General features: G+C 35.4%; 1 protein-coding gene across 1 annotated transcript; it reads right to left on the reverse strand.

Annotated features, from left to right (window-relative positions):
- Positions 1-1,150: 1,150 nt before the first annotated feature.
- Positions 1,151-20,732, reverse strand: LOC135154090 (pro-interleukin-16-like). The gene is made up of 5 exons (XM_064099301.1): positions 20,722-20,732; positions 19,873-19,996; positions 10,815-11,058; positions 4,566-4,639; positions 1,151-3,610 (listed from the first exon to the last, which is right to left on the reverse strand). The coding sequence occupies exons 1-5, from the start codon at positions 20,730-20,732 to the stop codon at positions 3,503-3,505; spliced, it is 561 nt and encodes a 186-aa protein (XP_063955371.1). The 3' UTR covers positions 1,151-3,502.
- Positions 20,733-24,013: the final 3,281 nt, after the last annotated feature.

Raw genomic sequence — 24,013 nt, forward strand, 5'->3', positions numbered from 1 at the left:
TCGTCAAAGTTGATCATGTTGCGAGTTTTCCCTTAACCTTTTGAGAAATGTTTCTGCGTGTTCGAATTTTATGTATTCACACTTTCATTTTCATCATGGGTTCAATTCATTCAACAGGAGTACTGGTTCTACGAAGTCACATGTAGTAGTAGTAGTAGTAATAGTAGTAGAAGTAGTAGTAGTATCAGTAGTAGTAGTAGTAGTAGTAGTAATAGTAATAGTAATAGTAGTAGCAGTAGCAGTAGCAGTAGCAGTAGCAGTAGCAGTAGAAGTAGCAGTAGCAGTAGCAGTAGCAGTAGCAGTAGCAGTAGCAGTAGCAGTAGCAGTAGCAGTAGTAGTAGCAGTAGTAGAAGTAGAAGTAGTAGCAGTAGTAGTAGTAGTAGTAGTAGCAGCAGCAGTAGTAGTAGTAGTAGTAATAATAGTAGCAGTAGTGGTAGTAGTGGTAGTAGAAGAAGTAGTAGTGGTAGTAGCAGCAGCAGCAGCAGCAGCAGCAGCAGCAGCAGGAGTAGTAGTACCGGTAATAGTAGTCGTAGTAGTCGTAGCAGCAGCAGCAGTAGTAGTAGTAGTAGTAGTAGTAGTAGTAGAAGTAATAGAAGCAGCAGCAGTAGTAGGAGTAGTACTTTAAAGAGAAATTCCAGTATTTACAGTAAACACTGATTTCATGAGAAAGTCTGTAAAACAAGGCTTAATTGTCAGTATATCATCGAGGATCTAGATCTGGTACAGTTACATAAACTGAACTTTGTGAAATCTTGAAATCTACGCTGAAAAATGTTCACACTGAAGATCACCAACACAGATAGGCACACGTGGGACAGTGTATTATTATTGCTAAAATAAAGACCCGACGGAAGTGACCGAATCCGCGCTTATTTTGCTTATTTCTCAGCAATTACACAATTTCTTCCAGAATCCTTTGGCACATATTTTTTATTCATACAAACAGACACTTAGGTGGTCCTTATATTAGATTCTGTAAAAAGTCATTTTTAGATCGTTACCAAAACTGGAATTTATCTTTAACTCTCTCAATATCTACCTCCTTTTCTCTCTATATATATTTCTTTTTTCCCATATATCATTCTTTGTCTCTAACTTGCCAAACTTCATATATAAATAGCATCTCTTTTTATAAAAAATCATTTTTTTTGCAAATAATCAGAACGGGAAAAATGTATGGTTTATCAATTCATCATTTTTTAGTGCTTATAACAGACCCTCCCCATCACGCCATGAAAGTAAACCATGATTCATATCCGTGATAGATATCTAAACACTACTTTAAATCTAGACAAAGTAGATATCTCAAGTTGTGATCTCACATAGCAATCCTATGCATTTGATCATGGGAGAAACATATTTCAGACCCTGTTCACATTCCAGTAGAGTACTCTTATCGTTTCCATATCCACCACAAACACTCCCATTAGGCTCCCTGTAAAACAATGTATAATTTCTAACATTTTGTTATTAATTTTCTACTGTGAGCATGGTCCTGCTCCACAGTACCTCATTTCATTAATTAAAACCTACACCCCTTCAAAATCCTTACGTTGTTCTCCACTTCCAGTTCTCTTGTTATACCCAGTTTCCAAAAGCCGGGGGGGGGGGGGGGGGGTATCATTTATCCACTCATCCTCTAAGTTACGGAACAGGCTTTCTGACGAAATTAGAAAAATGTTTAACTTCTGAAACTTAAAAAAAAAAGCCTAAGGCATTTCTATTCAATCTTCCAAGATTATTTGAAAAGAGTCTTGAGAACTCTACAGAGTGGATTTAGGCACAGTGCATGTCCAATTTATAGTTATTATTAATCAGTAAGACCCTCTGAAGACAAACAAGAGATATTGGCAGTTGTCACAAGCAACCGAGAAAAGCACAGATACCGGGCTCCTTCAAACATCTGACACCAGAGTAGGGGCTAAAATGCATACCCCTTCCAACTTCTGAAGCCTGTTTCATAAAGAATTTCAAATAAGGTAACTCTACTATTACTACAACAATTATGGATACCTGGATTATGATTGGCTGCCGGTCCCTATTACCATGGTAGATGACTTAATGGCAGTTAGTTGCAACTCTTTATGAAATGGGCCCAAGATGGCGGACTCTTCAAAAAAGTGACATTTTTTTTTTAATTTGCCTTTAGTTGCATCCACACTCCAATAGAAGGACCCCTAGGCATGTGCCCCCCAGATACGCCAATTATGTAATCAATCGCAGCACTCTCGATAGGGATCACCCTAGATCTTTAGAGAGTTCATCTTCCGTTTGGAATAAACATTAGTTACATTACCATACCATTACAAAAGAGGAATTTTATTTTCATCAGATTTTCAATGCGAGAAGAGAAGTCTCAACAGTTCGTATTATCTCAGGTAATGCGAATGGGGTCATAAAGTTCCTAAATTTGACACTCATATGGACCATGTTTTACAAAAGTTTACAACAAATGCCAGAATTGTATGATAACATCTATTCCAGACTGTTCTGTTTGTCAACTGTCACCTTTTAAAGCACAATAAATCCCCAAATCAACATGGAAATCTTCATTTATCTTTTGATCATTTTAAAAGTATTCAAGATGCTGTGGAAGTATGTAAGGAGGTGTTGATTGTTCTATATATTTCAATACATTCTTGGTCAACAAGTTCAAAATGAGTAGTTCATCGGTGGCTGACTGGCATCTGCTTCATGATGCAACTGCAAGGTGCACTTTCCCACCCAAGTAGATATCAGATTGCAATATTTGGACATGTGAGGGAGCTTGACTCAAAAGCACAGGAAAAAAACATTGGATTTGAACTGATGAATACTTGGATCGTACCTCAATTTTAACAAAATTAATCCCTCAAGTACTGTAAGAAACTAAAAATAGAAAAGAGAACAATTTACCTATTAATATTTTACGCATAGCTGCTATTCTTCCCTCTGTCTCTCTCCCTCTGTTTCCTCCCCCTCCACTCTCTTTTCCAATTCTCTTCCTTCTTTTTTTCCTTCACATTCTCTCTCTCTCTCTCTTTCTCTCTCATTCTTTTCTCAAAGATATCATCCTTCAATTGATCTCAAGCTAACTATATCTGTCTTTTTTATGATATGAGCTGAACAAAAAAGTAAGACTCTTCTCTTCTAATAATGAGCTGTATAAAAAGTAAAGCCAACAAATGCAATCCCATGGTCCTATCTTGAATAATGTGGCTGGGCTGATAAAACCATGTATCTCAAAATTAAACATTTTGAGGGCAGCTTAGAAAAAGGCTGTATTTCAAAAATATAGCAATGATGGCAGTCTCATATTGTCTAAAAACAGTCTCCTGATAACTATGAAGAACTCTTTTGAGGCAAAAAAAGGTTGCTACCCATGTTATAACTCTAAAACTCTGGCTTATTCTGAGCTGTCATCAAAATGTTTAAATTTTGAGTTACGAGGTTTTATCAGCCCAGCAACAATAAGCTGGTTGTTTTACCGTCACGATCATTTTATATTTTTAGTACAATATGCCTACCTTCTTGGTGGTACGATAGGGCTTGTGATTGGGCTAATAGCAGGGGACGGTCTCGGAGAGAATCGACTCCTCACCGTCAGGGTCACCACGCCTTTCTTTACTTGCTGCAAGAAGAAAAAAACAATCAATGAATGAATGATAAAGAAGTATCTTGTGTCATTCAAATCATATTTAAATTCATTCAGGCTGAATTCAAATACTTAACAGTAAATCTGAAGACTAATGGCATTCATGAGTGTAATAAATTCAAAACAACAGATACGATGTATACATTAAATACAGGATCCATTGGTAGTACTTAAAAATGTCAAAATTGTTTAGTAACATAAAAAGAAAATACAGAAATCAATCCCTGAAAATGCATCATAAGTTAATTGCAGTTATTTTTGAAAAACTTAATTGGTAATCACTTCAGGACCATGCTCAAAATTATATTGCCATCATATATGTTTTTCATGGTTGCAATCAACCTTTCACATCCTTAACACAAGAGGGCGCTCTTTATATAAGACTGCAGAGAAGGATTAAGTATTCAAGTAAAGTGAGCCAGAGCTTAACACGAACAACCAAAGCACCCTACATAGACTAGACTCGGCCTACTTGCTGAATGAGAAAGTTCTTGCAATTACCTTTCACACTGCAAGAATACCCACGACCTCAGTAAAATCTCTGCAAACATACAGATATTTTCCTTTGGAAGTATTTCTAGAAAATTCTCTCCATACTGCAAAAGAATACCAGGTGGGTGTTTCATAAAGCTGTTCGTAAGTTAAGACCGACTTTAAGAAAGACTGGTGATCCTTTCTTATGCACTAAATAATCACCAATGAACATTTCGGTGTATGCCATTTACCACAAAAAGGATCACCAGTCGTTCTTAAAGTCGCTCTTAACTTATGAACATGCAGCTTTATGAAACACCCTCCTGGTAGTTTCAGAGTAAATGTTTTTGGGTTGCTCTGAGTTGGTCCTATTGCCATCTAGAACTTGGTCATCCCTGTTCAAAGCCTTTAGGAGTTACATGATTCAGTAGTCAACAGAATCATTTGATCAACTTACCTTGAATTTATTAATGGCCTGTTTATGTGTCATCCCATTCAAAGTTTCACCATTCACTGACATGATTTCATCTCCTATTGGGCATAATGAAATAAAATATTAAAAAAAACATACACATGTGTACACTTAATCAGAACTCAATATGCACACAATATGATGATCCTAAATTGTTTATGAACCACAATTTGATTTTTAAAATATACGTATACTAGAAATGGTGAATCATTCTTTTGTTTATACGTGGTTACCATTTCACTCACGTAAAAATGCAATTCACTCTTGTTAAAACCATGGTATAAATGCAGTTAATGTAATAAAGATAGTATGAACTGAAATTTTCATAAGATTCCGGTAATAATATGTTATGACTAGGAGAATTAGATTTGTAATAATATCACACCATGATTTTATCATATATTGATACTTGACTGAACTACTACACATTGAGAATGGGACCCTTCTGGGATGATCGTTGAGGGAAGGATCGAGCTTTAAGAATTATGGGTAGGGACACAGGGCATTGCACTTGGTAACCACCCTACCCCCCCCTCCCTCTCCCCTCCCCCCCCCCCCGCCAATCCATTCCACCTGTGCAATAGTAAAATTACCTAAAAATAACAGACAAATAATTGAGCTGAAAGCATCTGTCATGAATGATTTTCTGCCGAGAATAGATTAATAGAATGTAACAGCCAGCATCACAAATTGATCTCACACATAACTGAATTTAAACAAATCTGCAGTATATCCAATGTCCGATATGACCTCCAATTTCGCAGTGGAAATATTGCTTAGTCCCACCTGTTCATTATTGTTGGTGTTACACATCACTCAAGGGTATACCCATACAATGCTGTGTCACTTCGGTCCCGCTACTATCCCATATAACTTTCTTTTCTCTCTCTTGTTGACTTGGTGTGGGAACGGAAGGAAACCCCTTATTTTTGCATAACTCCGTTTTTCCTCTCTTTTGTCTATTTTTGTCTAATTTTTCCTGTGGTGACCACAGATTGTGCTACTCTTGAGATGTATCAAGAGGCAGAGTGATAATGTCATCTGTCATCACCTGACTTTTGGAGGGATACGCAATATCAAGGTATAGCGGTGTGGTAACAGTATTAAACCAGTAGATTTAAATGTATTAACCTATCGCATATAGAACACTTTTTTTCTAAACTGTATAAAGAATATATATAACAGAGCTCTAAAACAATAAATATATTTCATGAGAAATAACAAAATGTATGAAATGATACTTATATCCAGATCCATCCGAGTTTATATGGCTTCAACCAAATTTATTTACCCATTCATATCTTCCCTCCTGACATTTTCATGCAGAAATGTGATAACCCAAAAAAAAAAAAAAAAAACCAACACAGAAATATCCCCCCCCCCCCCCTCCCCCGTATGAAGATTAGGGACAACAACTCAATAAACTCTATTGCAATCTTTTAAAACAAAGGAACGAAAAGGAAATAAAATTTGTGAAAGCGTTGTGGTGTAGCGGTCATGACTCTGGCGTTTGTAAACAGAGGGCTGTGTGTTCAAATCCCATCAAGGCCTATTGTCCTTTGGCAAGGCACTAATCTACAATTTGCCACTCTCCACCCAGGTGCTTAATGGATACCAGATCAGAAGTGAGACCCTCTACATGTATGTATGTAGTATGCCTTGCAATTGAGTTGGAAAACTATTGTTGGAATGCGCGTTAGGAAGTGGAGAAAGGATATACATTGTGTGCGGGCATGCCAGAATCCGATGACCAATGTAATCACATATTATTTTTAAAGCACTTATAAACATTGCTTCAATGTAAAATTTATTTTAAAAAGCAGAGCAGTATTATTATTTTCTAAATTGGGGAAAACAGACAAGACAGGGAAAGAAAAATACCTAGTGGAATAGATTACCATGTTTTTATCCTGAGAATTGACACCTGTACTCAATAGGAAACAAAGATTAGGTTCAAATCTGCCTAAATTAGCTCCTGCCTTGCCTAACAACCAGAGTTCCTCTTTAGTGTATGCTCGTATATAACATAGGAAGTGGGTGACGAGATAATGCAATCTTGGGTAACACTAATGCTCTTGGCTTAATGTAACTGGTACAAGCTTGCGATACCCAAACCATACCTCCTAATCATGTCAAACTTTGGTGCATTCAGACAATCTTCCTAACATGGAATAAAAAAAAAACACGATTCACAGAACGTAACGTCAATGAAAATATGGTCACTTCCAGAGAGCATCTATGCCATTTTTCATTAAAAAAAACACTGATTATCACTCATTTTGAGACATGTCACTGTGCACTGCACTGCGAAGTTTGTCCCAGGAATTAAACATCAACATGAAGTATACGAAATGTACGCAGATGGTGAATAACTAACAGTAAGGTCACTATAATATTGTGATAAAATCATAATTGAGATTCTATTGTATTCAAGTAATTTTCAGCAACTCTGTTTCTGCAGATTCAAATTTAAAAAATGGACCAATTTCAACATTTTATGTTTGCGTTTTCAAACAACTTATTTCCCATCCAACACAAATTTCCCCGAAAAACTTTTTTAAGCATAGCATCTTTTAAAAGCACCATTCTAAGTTGAAAAATAGACGCTTGAACGCAACATTACAGCAGGAAACTCATCAATTTGGTTGAATTTTTGGCTAAGGAAAAGAGGGGATGCATCCCTTTTAAGCCGTAAGGAATGGGGCTCTGGCTAATCTGGCCTCATCCGAAATGGACTATATTTAGTCACCCCATGGTCGAGGCCAGAGCTGAAATACTCAAATGAAGCTTGGTGAATAGAGCTGACATTACATTGCAATATTTGTAGAGCTCCCGACTATGATCTTGGGCCCGTTGCAGAAAGAGTTGCAATCAAACCCAACTCTAAAAATCATACGCAACTTGATTTTCAGCCAATCAGCAGCGAGCATTTTGGACTTGCGATTTATTTTTTTGACTTGCGTTTCAACGCAACTCTTTCTGCAACGGACCCCTGGCTGGTTGGTTTAATAGCTTTATGGAACAGGAAAACAAGGATTTCCAACTCGAATGGATAAGTTACCTTTAACGTGTCGGGAGGAAGAGAAAGATACAAGAAGAAACTGATCCATACGTAGTATATATATATCCCATTTAACTCCTACTACTTTGTGAGATATATTGGACTTGCTGATCATACGAACCTGACCCAAGTATACTACTCAACTACAAGAAATAAATCAAAGCTGCCCACTATGATCTGGCTGGTTGGTTAATTAGCTTTATGGAAACAGGAAAACAAGGATTTCCAACTCGAATGGATAAGTTACCTTTATCGTGTCGGGAGGAAGAGAAATATACAAGAAGAAACTGATCCATACGTAGTATATATCCCATTTAACTCTTACTACTTTGTGAGATATATTGGACTTGCTGATCATACGAACCTGACCCAAGTATACTACTCAACTACAAGAAATAAATCATATTAGTAGTATAGTTTTTGCTGTCGGGAAATATTGCCTTTCGTACATGGCCATACATAGCAGGGGTGGCCAGGAATTTTCAAAACCTACTTTTTATTTTGCAAATTTTTACTCCCCCCAAGGAAAAAAAAATCTAATAATGAAATGTGCACAAAAGTCCCTCAAAATTCAATTTTAAAAGAAAATACAATGCCCTGAAGACATCTGACCACTTTGCTCCAACACTAATTTTTTTTTTTACATATTCTTGCCTCTAAGAATAAACAAGTGGAACGCCTCTGGCAGTCTCGCCTGCATTACGCAATTTAATATAGCAGCAGTGCTAACTTTGAAAACTACTATAAAATAATCATTCACAAAAACATAATTCATATAATGACATGATACCACGTTCATTGACCATAAATGACATTTGAACGGAGACTTAAGACTGTCAACTACACCCATGTCCACATTTCATTCACTCTATCCATAAAATTTCAAAGTTATGATGGCACTTCAACAATTACCCCAACATGGCCTAAGTTTATTGACCTTAACTGACCTTTGACTTGGTTTTGTGACCTGAAACTCACAGGGGATGTTCAGTGATGCTTGATTACTCTTATATCCCAAGTTTTATGAACTAGATCCATAAACTTTCACAGTTAGGATGGTAATTCAACAAATACCCCCAACATGGCCAAAGTTCATTGACCTTAACTGACCTTTGACCATGGTCATGTGACCTGAAACTCGTACAGGATGTTCAGTGATACTTGATTACTCTTATGTCCAAGTTTTATGAACTAGATCCATAAACTTTCAGAGCTAGGATGGTAATTTATATACCCCCAACACGGCCAAAGTTCAATGACCATTGACCATGGTCATGCGACCTGAAACTCGCACAGGATATTCAGTGGTACTTGATTAACCTAATGTCCAAGTTTCATGAACTAAATCCATAAATTTTCAAAGTTATGATGGTAATTCAACAAATACCCCCAACTTGGCCAAAGTTCATTGACCCTAAATTACCTTTGACCTTGGTCATGTGACCTAACTCAGGCAGGATGTTCACTAATACTTGATTAACCTTATGTCCAAGTTTCATTGACTAGATCCATAAATTTTCAAAGTTATGATAGTAATTCAACAAATACCCCCAACTTGACCAAAGTTCATTGACCCTAAATGACCTTTGACCTTGGTCACGTGACCTGAAACTCGAGCAGGATGTTCACTAATACTTGATTAACCTTATGCCCAAGTTTCATGAACTAGGTCCATATACTTTCTAAGTTATGATGTCATTTCAAAAACTTAACCTTCGGTTAAGATTTTGAAAATAATTTTCCCAACATGGTCTAAGTTCATTGACCCTAAATGACCTTTGACCTTGGTCATGTGACCTGAAAGTCAGGCAGGATGTTCAGTAATACTTGATTAAGCTTATGTCCAAGTTTCATGAACTAGGTCCATATACTTTCTAAGTTATGATGTCATTTCAAAAACTTAACCTTAGGTTGAGATCTGATGTTGACGCCGTCGCCGCCGCCGCCGTCGGAAAAGCGGCGCCTATAGTCTCGCTCTGCTATGCAGGCGAGACAAAAATTACACTGGCAATGGCAATAACATCAATATGAATGTTTCTGTATCATGGCGCGAGAAACAATCTTTTTTAATTGCCTTTCTTTTTGGCAGTTTTCTGGGTTTTTTAGGAATATCGATTGGTTGATAGATTTTGATGTTTAACATTGTGTGTATTCAATTCGATTACAACTTACATGTCAGCCCTGGCCCCAAGGTTCAAATGACCTACAAATTTCATTACAGCATAATCCGATGAAATTAGACTAATAATAATGAAAATAATAGATGGATATATACTTATGACTTTTTGCCTGAGGATATAAAGCGCTGCTATCATTACCCCAGCTTTATCTGCACTGAAAATATGGGGGCTCAAGCAACATTTAAAAGGGAAATAAATTGGCCTTTCAAAGATAATGAAATTAAAATAAATATAAAGTATGGTACTCTGTCATAAATTACAGGATTTTCATCAAGAAAAGAAATCTCTATTTTGAGAAATGAACAACGATGTAAAAAGGGAGAACATATTTAGATGTCAGCTGCCTCATTGTTCAACTTCCTTGTATTCTGTAAACGGAAAATGGAACAAAAGCCCTTCCTTTTGACCGACACTTTCTACGCCTGACACTGCCCATTTATTTTCGGTCATATTCCATCAAAGTATTTTCTAGGGATTTAGGTCACAGATGTTGCTATTTGGCCTATTTGATGATCTAGTTCTCTGGTGAGAAACTTCCAGGCTTTTGTCTCCTATGGGCTTGTAATTCCCGCCTGGTTGCCATTTAATGATCATAAAGGACAGTCCATAAGTGATGCTGACAACCTAAAGCAAGTGTTCTTCATTACGCACTCTCACGAAACTATCTCATCGAGATCAGAAATTACGCTGTTCACACCGATATTTGCGTTCAACAATTAATGAAATTAATGCATTTTTTTATTTTATATCTCTTTGATATTATTATCATTATTGTTGTTGTTATTATTATTATCATTATTATCATTGTTATCATTATTATAATATCGCACCTTTATAGTCTTGGTGATAAACCCTCAAGTGCCAAGCAATTGTGCCAAAACACAATTAATTGTAACTTCAGAACAAGACTTACAATTGATATAGATCATTATTTTGATCACATTTTCATGTTTCACTGGAGCCTTCTCATCTTATTTTTTGTTTTCAAATTACCTTCTCGTAATCTTCCATCTGCTGCGGCAGCTCCCGATGTGAAGATAGTCTTGATGAAGATACCCATTCGTCCTTTCGGTGAATCCTCGCCCCCAACGATACTGAATCCCAGCCCCTTCCCATAACCGCCCTTGATGAGAGAGATCTGCTGTACCACAGAGGGGATGGGTGAACCCCGCCCTGGTATGGGTGACCCCCGGCCAGGTATGGGTTCACAGGTCGCCGTCTTCTGTTGGAATAGTTGCTGGAGAAAACAAATTATTGAAATAAAGCAATATTAGTTTCTTTAATATTAATGATTTATGATGATGACAATGATAATCATACATAATAAAATATAAAATAATGATAATAGTAATGTTAACATAAACAAAGAGTAAATATCACATCAAGAATTAAATGAAGCAACAAAAAAATCTGTTTCTTATGAGTATATGTTGGAAAATGCTGACATATATTCATATATTTATGCCTATGCCATAGAAGGCTTTACTGGTGGTAAAAAGTAGATAGAATATATAATCTAAGAATGACATCATCTCAAATTTGCAGCTATAATTTATCAATGACCATATAAGGTAACATCGCTTGGGCAACAGGTCAATCCATGCATGTGTGAAAATCCAGTAAAGCTTTATCACTCCCACGATCTCCCGCAAAACTCATTTCAAGAAGTCAAAAATTTATTTGCCGGTTTTAATCCTGTCCGATCCTGTTATCGTGCAGTCTCACCCCCGATATTAAACCGATCTGCTTGGTCTAAATGCCACCTAGCATTTCCAGTTCTGAATCTTAAGATCACATAATCCATAATATTTGGGGAGAAAATCTGTAGTATAACACCGAAATATATATGCAGACTTAATCTAAAATGAAGAAGCATACATATATAGATCTATCTTTCTTCATTTCTGGCTGATGTGTGTTAAAACCAGTTATCCTGATTAAATACTTTTACAGGGAGCATTTAATATCATTCAGTGCAGAAGCTCTTTTATATTAGGTTATATACTTGCACCTTATGTTAAAGGTGAGTCATACAGAATTTAAAAAAAGGGACACATTGAATATTAACATAATGAAATGAAAATAAATAGGTTCCTTCATTTGCATACATCCATGTTTGGACTATAGCACTTCAGTGAAATTAAGTGAACTTTTAATGTGTCATAACTTTCTTTATGCGACATTTGATTTTGATGACTTTTTCTGCATTATACTTGGTGGAGGTAAACAACAATCAAAATTTGTATGTTTCTCAGAGTTATGTTCTATATTAATACAAAATACAGTGGAAAATGGATTCTAATTTTGATTATTTCTCCTCTTCATCTCGATGAAAATTTTCAGCATTATTCTTGCTTGAGAAAGAACTTTACCTTTAAGAAAAGTAAGCAAAAATAAACAAAATTTGTATGTTCATACATGTTCCATTTTAATACAAAATATTGGAATTATGGAACATGGAGTTTTACAAGATGTAGACAGTAAAAAACAACTATTATTCACTCTATCACCACAACTTATCAACTCTACAAATATGATCTGACAGCTGGAAATCGCTAGAATTAGAGTAAAACATCTCAAGTTCCATGTTCTAAAGACAACAAGAGTCTTAGTTGAAAGACGAGTACACTCGAAATTGGGGTATTGGATTATCAGAAAAAGGATAATACAAAGAAAAAAAAATGCTGCTCTTTACATCCAGGATATGTCAGGTGTGAAATAAGCTTACAGGGAGGATACGTTGCCATGGAAACAACATCCACGGAAGACTGCATTACGTAGCCTTAAGAGAGCACCTTAGCCATGAAATTTAATTTCTTCACCTTTTCTAATAACTCTATTTAAGATTTTCTATAGCTTTATTTATCACTTGTCTTCAATACAAATTTCCCCCAATGGTGCAGTGAATGGAATGGCATCAGCATAAACATATTACCAGACCTGCCAACCTCTGGGAATGAAAAATTGTATTCTATGATTTTAAAAAAAATGTATCTTTCCCCAAAAAAGTGTATTTCATAATAAAATGTGTGGCGCACTCGTTCATCGCGGCGCTCAAGCTGCAAGCAAGCTAAAATGCGCACTGCTCTTGCAGATGAAAACAAAGAAACATTGAAACATGTGTATATCTCACCCTGGTTTTAACAAAATGATTGAAAAAAAGTTACCTAAAATTACATTGATCTTTTTTACTTTTTTTTTTACAAAAACATATTTTTAAAAAAAAAAACATACTGCCGTATTTTGGTTGCAAAAACATACTAAATACGCCCAAAACATACTGGTTGGCAGGTCTGTATGACTCTCTTCTTCACTCTCATTTTCATACAGGTGAAAGCTTCAAATGAATATTCAATAATCTCAATTCTTTTAAGATTTCAAAAGTATTGTGATATTACAGACTTTTCCATTTCAAGTCAGATAATTCTTACAAAATGATAATAAAATTCAGAAGAGGATATTAACAATGTTTACTAGTCTTTCAATTACAGCAATTTAAAAGCAGTATCTTAAATAATATTGATATTGTTTAGTCTCGCAAACATAGCAAACTAATTCAACAGAATAACAAGTGAATGACAGAAACTTTGTGCTGCCCTCATGTGGTGAATTTTGGAAAATTAAATCAGCATATCCAGTTCCATTGGTGCTTGATACATGAACAATAATAAGACACCAAAGATACAGATTTTTGTATTTCAATAAATTTCAAGATATTTTATAGTAATTTCTCACTCTTACTTCTGAGCAGTCAAATTCCATTCAGGAGTCTACTCTGTTTCGAGTCAAAATGACTCTTTCCAAGGTTACTTTGAATCAGAATTGAGTGAATTTTTTTTCAGCTGATGCCACACCACCCATTCGGTATCGGAGTCACTTTGAATCTGAATAAAGTCGCCTCCCAACTGGCGCCACTTCGAGTCAAGTTTGACTCCACACAAATAAGAGTGGCTCTGGATTTTCTTGTAAGAATAGGAAGGGGCTTGTGAAAATCCATTTCAGATATATCTAACTTCATATCTAAACAAGATCATCCAATCAAGCAATTGATTTCAAAATTTTCAAGTGAAATAATGTATCATGATCAAATATATCCGTCTGCAAATATTTCCCGTTAAGCGAATTTTGCAATGAAGACAAATGAAGAAAAAATCTGCAAAAATACGATCAGGCATTGTCCAATAATTTCAAAGGTTGTAAATTTAATATTATGTTTATAAGTCAAAACACGGTCAAGTCCTTTCTTATTTCCCTACAAATGATGAGCAAGAGTGTCTTGTCAAAACACGGTCAAGTCCTTTCTTATTTCCCTACAAATGATGAGCAAGAGTGTCTTGTAAATTCGCTAAAACGCGTGTTTGAAATTTACATATTCTCTGTGAAGGTCATTTGTGAGGGTCGCACACACAACATCACCTTATTATATATGACAATTCACTAGGTTTTATGATACAGTCATAATGATAAAAATGACTCCAAATTAACCAATGATATTATATTATGATAATTTTATATAGGGGGTGTTGTGGCCAAGTGGTTAAGTCTCCAGACTTTTGAAACAGAGGGTCGTGGGTTCGAATCCAAGCCAAGGCATAATTTCCTTCTGCAATAAATTTACCCACATTGTGCTGCACTCAACCCAGGTGAGGTAAATAGGTACCTGGCAGAAATCAACTCCTTGAAATACTTGAGCATATAACATTAGCTCAGCTAAAGTCAGGGTAATTAGTACTGCATTTATTGTAGAGAGCTTTAATATAGAGACTTATGATAAAGAGGTATATTAGGTGCTATACATATTTATTATTTATTTGATTTTGTTATAAATGCTCATGCTACCTTAGGAAATCAAGCCTAAGCCAACCCAAAGACAAACACACAACCACAAGATGGAAATATCCAATGAATCTCAGCCTCCAACAGGGTATTAATCATTTTGGTCAATTCTCAAAAACATCTCCCGTCAATCTTGACCAGCTGAGAGATCTAGACAAGGGAATTCCCAGATCTTTCGTTATTTTAAGAATTGATGAAATATGGTGTAAGGTGACAGAGGAACGGGCCATACAGTCACCAAGAACTTCCTTTGGGTTTTCTAGCTTTAGATTACGTCTATGTGGGGGTTGTTTAAACAGTTTTGATTATACAAAATGGTCATGCAATGCACACTCTGAATTTCAAGGATTTATAATCAATCCAGAGTGGCTGTGAATAGTGACCAGCGATTATTGGATTTATTTTTAATCTTGAGGATTAACTTTTAAATCTAAAAATATTACATTCAAGTCTTTTAGTTTTATATTCAAATCCACAAGGTTTATATCAAAATATGATATTCAGCTGGTCACTCTGCACAACCGATTATTTGAAACACTCAGAATTCAGAAAGCAGCACAACATTGGATTTATTGTCAATCCTAAGGATTTACTTTTAAATTGTCAAAAGATTTAATGTTTAGCTAGTCACTACCGGTACTCACAACTGATCTTAAATTACGAGTCTCTTGGATAGAAATCTTTTTGGCATTTCTGTAAAAATGTCACCATCCGTCATGGAACTGAGAATCTCAATTTTCACTGAACATAACATAATCCAACTGTGATGTTTGCAATGAATAAATATGAATATTCAAAATACTTGTATTATTTAGATAAATTTCAATGACTAATCAAATGGTAATTAAATTCATTCATTAATGGAACCAACCATTTATATTCATTTTATCCATTCATTATATTTACAGTTTAAACATTCATTTATCTTATTAAATTTTTCTATCAATCGATTGATTTATTTGTTTTATCTATTTTTTTTATTTTTCATCTATTTATCTATTCACCTAATCATCCATCTATCTATCCATTTTATCATTAGTACTCTATTAGCTGAGTGGCTCCATAACTTACATTCTGTAATCCTTGTAGGCCCTAAAATATAAATACAAAGTGAGGCCAAATTCAAAACATGTGAAATAAAAAAAAAAAAAAAAAAGACATTTTCAAACAAATTAGAAGAAATCATAAAACACAGAAAACCAGCTCATTTGTTAAGTTTCCAATAAGGCTAAAATAAAAGATCAAATAAATGAGGAATCCAACTGTGAATTTCTTTTTATCAGTTGCCTTGTTGGTGATTGATTTGCCTGAGGTATTCTGACAAGCAACAGGAAGATGACCAGAAGGAAATGGCCAGAAAATTCATAATAGATTAAATCCTATGTCTGAGTGACTCTAGACATGAGTCACAATAAGACAACTATCATTGTAAATCCTGTGGTTTAATCTTTACAATATTGTGCTTGAAGGAAAACCCCACTTGCTTTAAAAGAGTTTTTTTCATAATCAGGAATATCATATACCTATATATAATTTAAGGGATACTTGACTAAGTCAGCCTTCCATGACTCAAAATTTACCTAATCAAAGCAATTTTTCAACCAAATCATGCAAACACATGTATTTATTTGTCAAAAAGATTTCTGAGTTCCAAAAGATATTATATGATGCTTTTCACACTGCATTTCCTTACCCCCATACTATCTCTATTTGGTTTCTTTATTTGCTTATCCGGGGTTAAAACCTCAACGCTGGACTATCACATGGCTCATGAATATTGATGATTTTGCCACACAGCGCATGATTAACATGCAATTTTGACTTCTATGATTGGCTAATGCTTAGCCCCACTCTATACTCTCATTGCAATGTGAATGTTTTAACCCTTTTTCAATCTAATCTCTCCATAACTAGAGTGAAAATGTTCGCCTCTGATATGAGAGTTTTTTAAATAAATCTAAAGTAAATATAGAGTACAGCGGTTAACTTTCACTCTTTTATAAGTGACTAAACAAATCTCTCAATGAAAACAAATTTAGAATGCATATGGAGTGAGATCTTCATGAACTTGAAATTCCCTTTTGATCTATATTAACTCCTATAGAAACTCTCAAACCTGACCGTCTTAGCAAGCGCATGCCAACGCACTTAGGGTACGGCAAGCTGCTTTCTTAATCCCATTTCTTTGTATCAAGACTCACCTTTTGTTAACAATATGAATGATTCTTCATAATTGTACACAATTTGAATTCTTGAAATTTTGTGATGTTAACAAAATGCAATAATGAAATGCTTGATATTGGAAAAAATGGGATTAAAAAGGAAATATCCGGCCGTAGGTACAGTACATCGGCATAAGTGGGCTAAAACATGCAGCTGTGACAACCCCTTTAAAGGACAAGTCCACCCCAACAAAAAGATTATTTGAATAAAGAGAGAAAAATCCAACAAGCACAACGCTTAAAATTTCATCAAATTCGGATGTAAATAAGAAAGTTATGACACTTTAAAGTTTCGCTTAATTTCACAAAAAAGTTAGATGCACATACCAGTTGGTATGCAAATGAGAGAACTGATGACATCACTCACTATTTCTTTTGTATTTTATTATATGAAATATTCTAATTTTCTCCCTGAACATGTGGTATTACCATTATCATAACATTGTATGGTTCAGTAAAGTTGGTCCATATTGTCAAATTGGTAAAACTTGAAATATTGTACAATTCAAACAATAAAAAAACAAAAGAAATAGTGAGGGACATCATCGATTCTCTGATTTGCACGTGACTAAATTGTGCATATAACAGTTTTGTTAAAAACAAGCGAAACTTCGAAATGTCATAACTTTCTTATTTTACATTACATTTTGATGAAATTTTCAGCGTTTTGCTAGTTTGTTCTCTCTATTGATTCAAATCAAATCAACAATTTTCTGAGGTGGACTTGACCTTTAAAGATCTAACTTTATTTCACTTTTTTAGATGGGGGTAATGGGGGTAGTATATATCACTGGAATAATTAAAGTTATGTGTACTACAAGCAATAGCATTTTAACCAGACTAAATCTGAATCAACCATCATCATAAGTGGATTTGCTTCAAAAGGGCATTTAGTCAGGAAGAGAATTCTACATCTATTACTCTGTTACTATTTTTCTTGTTGCTACAGACATGAGCATACCATGAAATGTCACAGGATACACTTTCTTTAAATGACATAAATTGTAAGTGAATTATGGGGGGGGGGGTCAGTGGTATAGAAGACCCCCCCCCCCCCAACAAAACAAAAAAAAAAGGTCAAAATCAAGGGAATCTTCTTTTCACAGGAAAGGAATTAAAGCTAATGAGTGAATATCAAGAGAAAAATAAAAGGGATTTCCAGACACAAATGATTTTGGTATTGTTCTTCTTTGTATATTCCTTCTCTACCTCCAAATCTTATTCCTCCCCCTTCCTCCAAAAAAGGTCTATGATCACTACTTCATACAGTCAAAACATAACAAAATGTCAAGAAGTTCAGTCCTTTATTTAGTCCTCAATAGATGTTGTGGGAATACCACCTCAGGAGTTCAAATTATGCCATGAAGTTTGAATATAACACCATGGGTGTTGAAGAAACACCTTAAATTACATAAACACTGGTGTAAATGCTTGATGCAGTCCATTTCACAACACCAAATTGTGGAGTGTCAACACCCTGATTTGGCATTATACACTGTAAAAATATAAAGCACATTATTAAATCCCGTCACTCGAACAAAAATTGTCTCAACTTTTAAACAAGTTGTTTAAATTCTTAAACAGGATGTTTAAACTTTAAATAAGTTGTTAAAAAATGAAATGATTGTTCAAAATTTTAAACAATACTTGTTGAAGTGACAGGCTTTTTAACATGCTTAAAATTTTAAACAGCATTTTTAGATTGTAAATAGTGACTGAATCCCACATCAAATGGATAGTTCCTGTCCGGAGGGTTAGATGACCATGCCAATCCAGCATCATTATCTGGATAATGTCATATTGAATTTCATATCGTTCCAAATCTTCTTTGACGAGGCCTCACGAGGGCAGTATATGACAACCAAGGACAACTTCATGAGAGATGAGGGGAAATATGATGAAGTATTCAAATTATTTACTCTTTATTGTTTGTGTCAGATCGCCATGTTTCTCGTGCACCCTGTAATCTCCTCTCTCTTTAGAAAGTTAAAAGTCAAGTCCACCCCAGAAAAATGTTGATTTGAATCAATAGAGAAAATCAAACGAGCATAATGCTGAAAATTTCATCGAAATCGGATGTAAAAATATGACATTTTAAAGCTTCGCTTATTTTCACAAAACAGTTATATGCACAACTCAGTGACATGCAAATGAGAGAGTCGATGATGTCCATCACTCACTATTTCTTTTGTTTTTTATTGTTTGAATTATACAATATTTCAATTTTTACCAATTTGACATTAAGGACCAACTTAACTTAGCCAAAAGATGTCATTACAATGGTAATACCACATGTTCAGGGAGGAATAAAACTTTGTCTCACAGGACAATGAGGAGAAATTAGAATAATTCATATTTCATATAATAAAATACAAAAGAAATAGTGAGTGAGTGATGTCATCAGTCCCCTCAATTGCATACCGACCAGGATGTGCATATAACTGTTTTGTGAAATTAAGCGAAACTTAAAAATGCCATAACTTTCTTATTTTACATCCGATTTTGGTGAAATTTTCGGTGTTATGCTTGTTGGATTTTTCTTTTATTATTCAAATCAACTTTTTGCTGGGGTGGACTTGTCCTTTAAGTGTATTTGCTCTCACAAAGTATTCATTTAGAAATCACTCTAACAGCAGCACATGAATACCAGTAGTCCAAATTATTTTGGTCCTCGACCATGAACAAAAACATTTTGCACCAAGTCTGCACCCGCAAATTCACGAATAGGGGCGGAAAAGAGCCCCCCCCCCCCTTCACCCGAAAATCAAACAAACAAAACAGAAAACAGGGAATTTGATACAGAAAATCAAGGAAAGATATGTGAATAAATGGTATTTATCATAATATACAGTACAAGTTTATATTAATCAGGCTGACAAATCAAAATACGGCAATAAAAATTGATGCAGGAGCAATGATATAAAAAATGTTATTTTATCATGAAAGAGGATCCTATCAAATCATCAGTCTGACATTTAAAAAGCTTTACATACCCTTGGTGTAGTAGGTGCGCTCTGAGGAGATGAAAATCTCTTCCATACCGATTCATCATAGGTCAATGAACCTTCTTCTTGCCTGGAAAAAAAATATGAGAAAGAAAAGGTTTCAATACAAAAGCTTAAAGATCAACAGGATTCATGACATTGACTCCAGAAAAACTTGCTCCTAAAAAATTCTGCATTTAAAACCAAATCTCTGAGGCATAGGGAATTTCCCTTCCCTCAGATAATATTAGCATCTCTTTGGAATAAATAAAATCTTGAGCAAATTGTTTATTAAGAAGCAAATGATACTTGATAGGTTGCCATTTTCTCTTATTTAAAGGATAGGGCAGACATGCCAAGTCTCATACATTATGTGTGAGCCCCCTGCATTGGGGTCTCTTGCTCATCCCCTCAAATCTCTTTTTCATGCATGTCCCGGGGGGGGGGGGTACTCGAATTATAACATGATACCTATGTGCCGCGCCAACTCGAAAATAGGGGGGTCTGGAACTAAATCTTGGTCTTAAAACGGGGGTCTCCGGAACGGCTCTTGGATCAACGATTGCTAAAAATGCAACGCTCTGGAACAGACTACATAAAAAATGGGGGTCTCCGAAACTCATTAGATCGTAGGCGCAAAACGCACGCACGTCTTGCTAGATTCATATCGGGCCAGCGCAAGTTAGCTTCGGGCGCGGGGAGCTTCGGCATGCCGGTATAATGGCTCTGGAGTAGATCAAGACGGGCGCTCTCTGGAGCGAGAAATCACAAATTTGAGGGTCTCCGGAACGGGAAAAACTTGGAATTTCTATGGCTGAAATTTAGGCTGAAAATGGGGGTCTCAACCGCGGCACATACGTATCATACATTTATACTGAGTACCCCTCCCCCCCCCCCCCCCCGGATGCATGTATCACAGTCTATCCCCATATTATTTTATACACAATCCCTGCAATCTCACGCAGAGTCAAGGAAATCTCACACAGAACTGGCCTTTGAACATGGCATCTCTATAACAGGGTTCACCCCAACAAAAAGTTGATTGTAATAAAAACAGAAAAAAAATCGAATAAGCGTAAAGCTAAAATTTCATCGAAAACGGATTTGAAATACTAGTAAGAAAATTATGACATTATAAAATTTTGCTTAAAAGATTACATACACAACACAGTGAAATGGAAATGAGAGAATCGATGTCAATACAAATGAACAGAAATGATGGTTCATGTCAGGGGGCAGAGGAACCATTCATTTAACTTTTTTTTCACAATTATTGAAAGAAATGTTATGTGACCCTGTTATGTGACCCCTGCATATGATGACTTGATCTGTTACAATTGCTTAATCTAATTTGCAAGAAATGACAACAAAAGCTCTTTAAAAAGCAATTAGAAAAAACAACATCTGTTTCCTTCAACTTGATCTCATCTAACCATTCAATTACAGTCGCATACATGAAATAATGAGTGTGTAACAAATGAATGTCATTCAAGGTTGCCAATTTGTAGAGCAGATGTAGGTGTGGTGACATGAATTAGTCAGCTATGTTCAATATCATGAAACATGATAATAAATGTCATCCTAGGTGATACTCATGTTGTCTTTACTAATCCATTTCTATAGATATGATTAGTAGAGGGTTGGAAAATTCACTCATTAGACCAGATGTTCTCACAAGACCAGGGTTCTCAATTAGTTTCGTTAAGTCAAACCATATTTTACATTGGAAAATAAATAAAAGTCACATAACATTTGTGTGGCATAATTGGTTCCCCCATTTGAATACCATAAATAAAGGCGAGGGTGGAGTGACGTCACATCCGCTTAACGGCGACAGCCGCTGACCTTATTGCGATGAAAACAAAGTATAAGAAACACAATGAAATCATGTCGGAAACAGCACTGAATATTTCAGAAAGATTTGTAAACTTTCAGATAACAAAATGGGTAAACTCGATTATCACAACATTCAGTACAAAGCATAAATGTGATGTTTGTGTATTATGCATTGTAGGCATGCCAAAACGCTGCGCTGCTATACAGGTCGGTAGTGCACTGTTTTCATTGGCCAGTCAGTTGCTAGGGCTCGAGATTAAAAATGCCCAGATGTTCGCCCCTGCCTGTACGCATTTGCATTTTTTGTTGTGTGAAACTATTTCATAAATGCAATGCAAAGGCATGTATTTCTTTATTTTACATCTGACTCCAACAGCATTTTAGCATTCTACTACATTCATTTTCCTCTTTTAATTCAAATCAACTTGTTTTCAAGATAGAACTGGCCTTTAAATATCAGAGTTTGACATGTATACCCCGAATTTTGAGATTAGCTTGCATGGGCGTACTCATGTTGCAAACATAGTCACTGTGTCTGATAACCAAAACACATTACCAAATCCCCTAAAATGCACATATGGTTGGGAGCATGACGGCAATTAGTGAATGTTATGATTAATCTGGTATATCCTCTTGAATAAGTGGTACATAACAGGAGACAGTCATGTTTCTCTAATAATTAGTCGCACATGAGGAATTTAGATATGAATTTACATTGGGTGTGGGTGAAAGAGCCGTCAGAGGAATTATTGGTTGATGTTTTAATTAGGGAATGAGTCGGAAAGCAGGATGAAAAAAAGAGATGTGGCTGTCATCGAAAATCTTGGATGATCTTCTCATTATCTAACACGATGGGAGCCCAAAAAGAGGAATCCGATAACTGTAAAGTCTGTATTAAAGGTCAAGTCCTCCCCACAAAAATGTTGATTTGAATAAATAGAGAAAAATCAAACTAGGAAAACGCTGAAAATTTCATCAAAATCGGATGTAAAATAAGAAAGTTATGTCATTTTAAACAGTGATATGCATGACTCAAATGAGACCGTCGTTGCCCTCTCTCACTATTTCTTTTGTTTTTTATTGTTTGAATTATACAATATTTCATTTTTTTACAGATTTGACAATAAGGACCAACTTGACTGATTCATATAGCATTAAACAATTCTCATTCCACATGATCAGGGAGGAATTTATCATTGTTTCACTTGACATGAGGAGAAAAATAGGATTTTCCCTATTTCATATAATAAAATACAAAAGAAATAGTAAGTGGATGACATCATCAGTCTCCTCATTTGCATACCCACCAGGATGTGCATATAACTGTTTTGTGAAATTAAGCGAAACTTTAAAATGTCATAACTTTCTTATTTTACATCAGATTTTGATGAAATTTTCAGTGTTATGCTTGTTGGATTTTTCTCTTTTTATTCAAATCAACTTCTTAAAAAATAAAACCAGGGACGTGAGAGGGCCCTCTAACGTCCCTGATCACATTTTGCTCCTGCGACAATTGCTCCGGTCTTAATATCTCAGAAAGTATAGGATAAGTGTAAGGGTTATAATAGAGTGTTTGGTTCAGAATAATGTAAAGATAAGGATTACGGTTTATTTAGTTTTTGAGGTTAGGTTTTATGTTTAGCTTAATGTGCAGATTTTCTATTGGAGCAATTGTCGCTGGAGCAAATGTCATGAAACCGAAAAGACATTAGGGCAATTCCATAAAATATGTATACCGGTATATGTCCGACCCTATATATGTGGGACCTTCATGAAATTTTCTCTCTCTGATTTCTGGTTCTTTTGACAGTCTGTAATGCTCTCAAATGATCATGACTTGGTCAGTTTATGAAGTGAAGTAAAACTTGAGAAAAATGGGGGTCAAATGTACAAAAAGGTTGATTATTTTACGGAGTTGCCATTAACAAACTCCTGGGTAAACCATATAAGGCAGATTCTTTCATTCTTCTTCCCATTTCCTCAACTAATATCTACAATATAAGGATGGACCACTTTGTTAGGAATGCAATTTTTTTTTAAAGGAAAATGTTATGAAAGGTTAAGGTCGCAAAATTTACTTGATAATTTTCTTTTAACAGGTGACATCACATTTGCGCTACATTTTAGACACATGTCTATGCATCATTGGGTTGAAAGTCATGTATCATTGTAACATATGCTCAGCTTGTTCATTATTCACAGGTGGTAGTTTTTTTATCCGGTCAAGGCAAAAAAAAATGAAAACATCAAGAAGATGAATAAGTAATTTGTCTTTATTATCCAAGTTCACATCATGATATTGTAACTATTAGAC

The sequence above is a fragment of the Lytechinus pictus genome, chromosome 5, assembly GCF_037042905.1.
Source record: "Lytechinus pictus isolate F3 Inbred chromosome 5, Lp3.0, whole genome shotgun sequence".
In the NCBI taxonomy this organism is placed as follows: domain Eukaryota; kingdom Metazoa; phylum Echinodermata; class Echinoidea; order Temnopleuroida; family Toxopneustidae; genus Lytechinus; species Lytechinus pictus.

What these genes read in the sequence shown, in the direction of transcription:
- LOC135154090 (XM_064099301.1), bottom strand. An exon ending in GCGCACCTACTACACCAAGG is followed by an intron (nt 11,059 to 19,872) that starts GTATGTAAAGCT and finishes TGTTTTCTCCAG; the next exon opens with CAACTATTCCAACAGAAGAC. An exon ending in AGGCCATTAATAAATTCAAG is followed by an intron (nt 3,611 to 4,565) that starts GTAAGTTGATCA and finishes TTCTTCTTGCAG; the next exon opens with CAAGTAAAGAAAGGCGTGGT.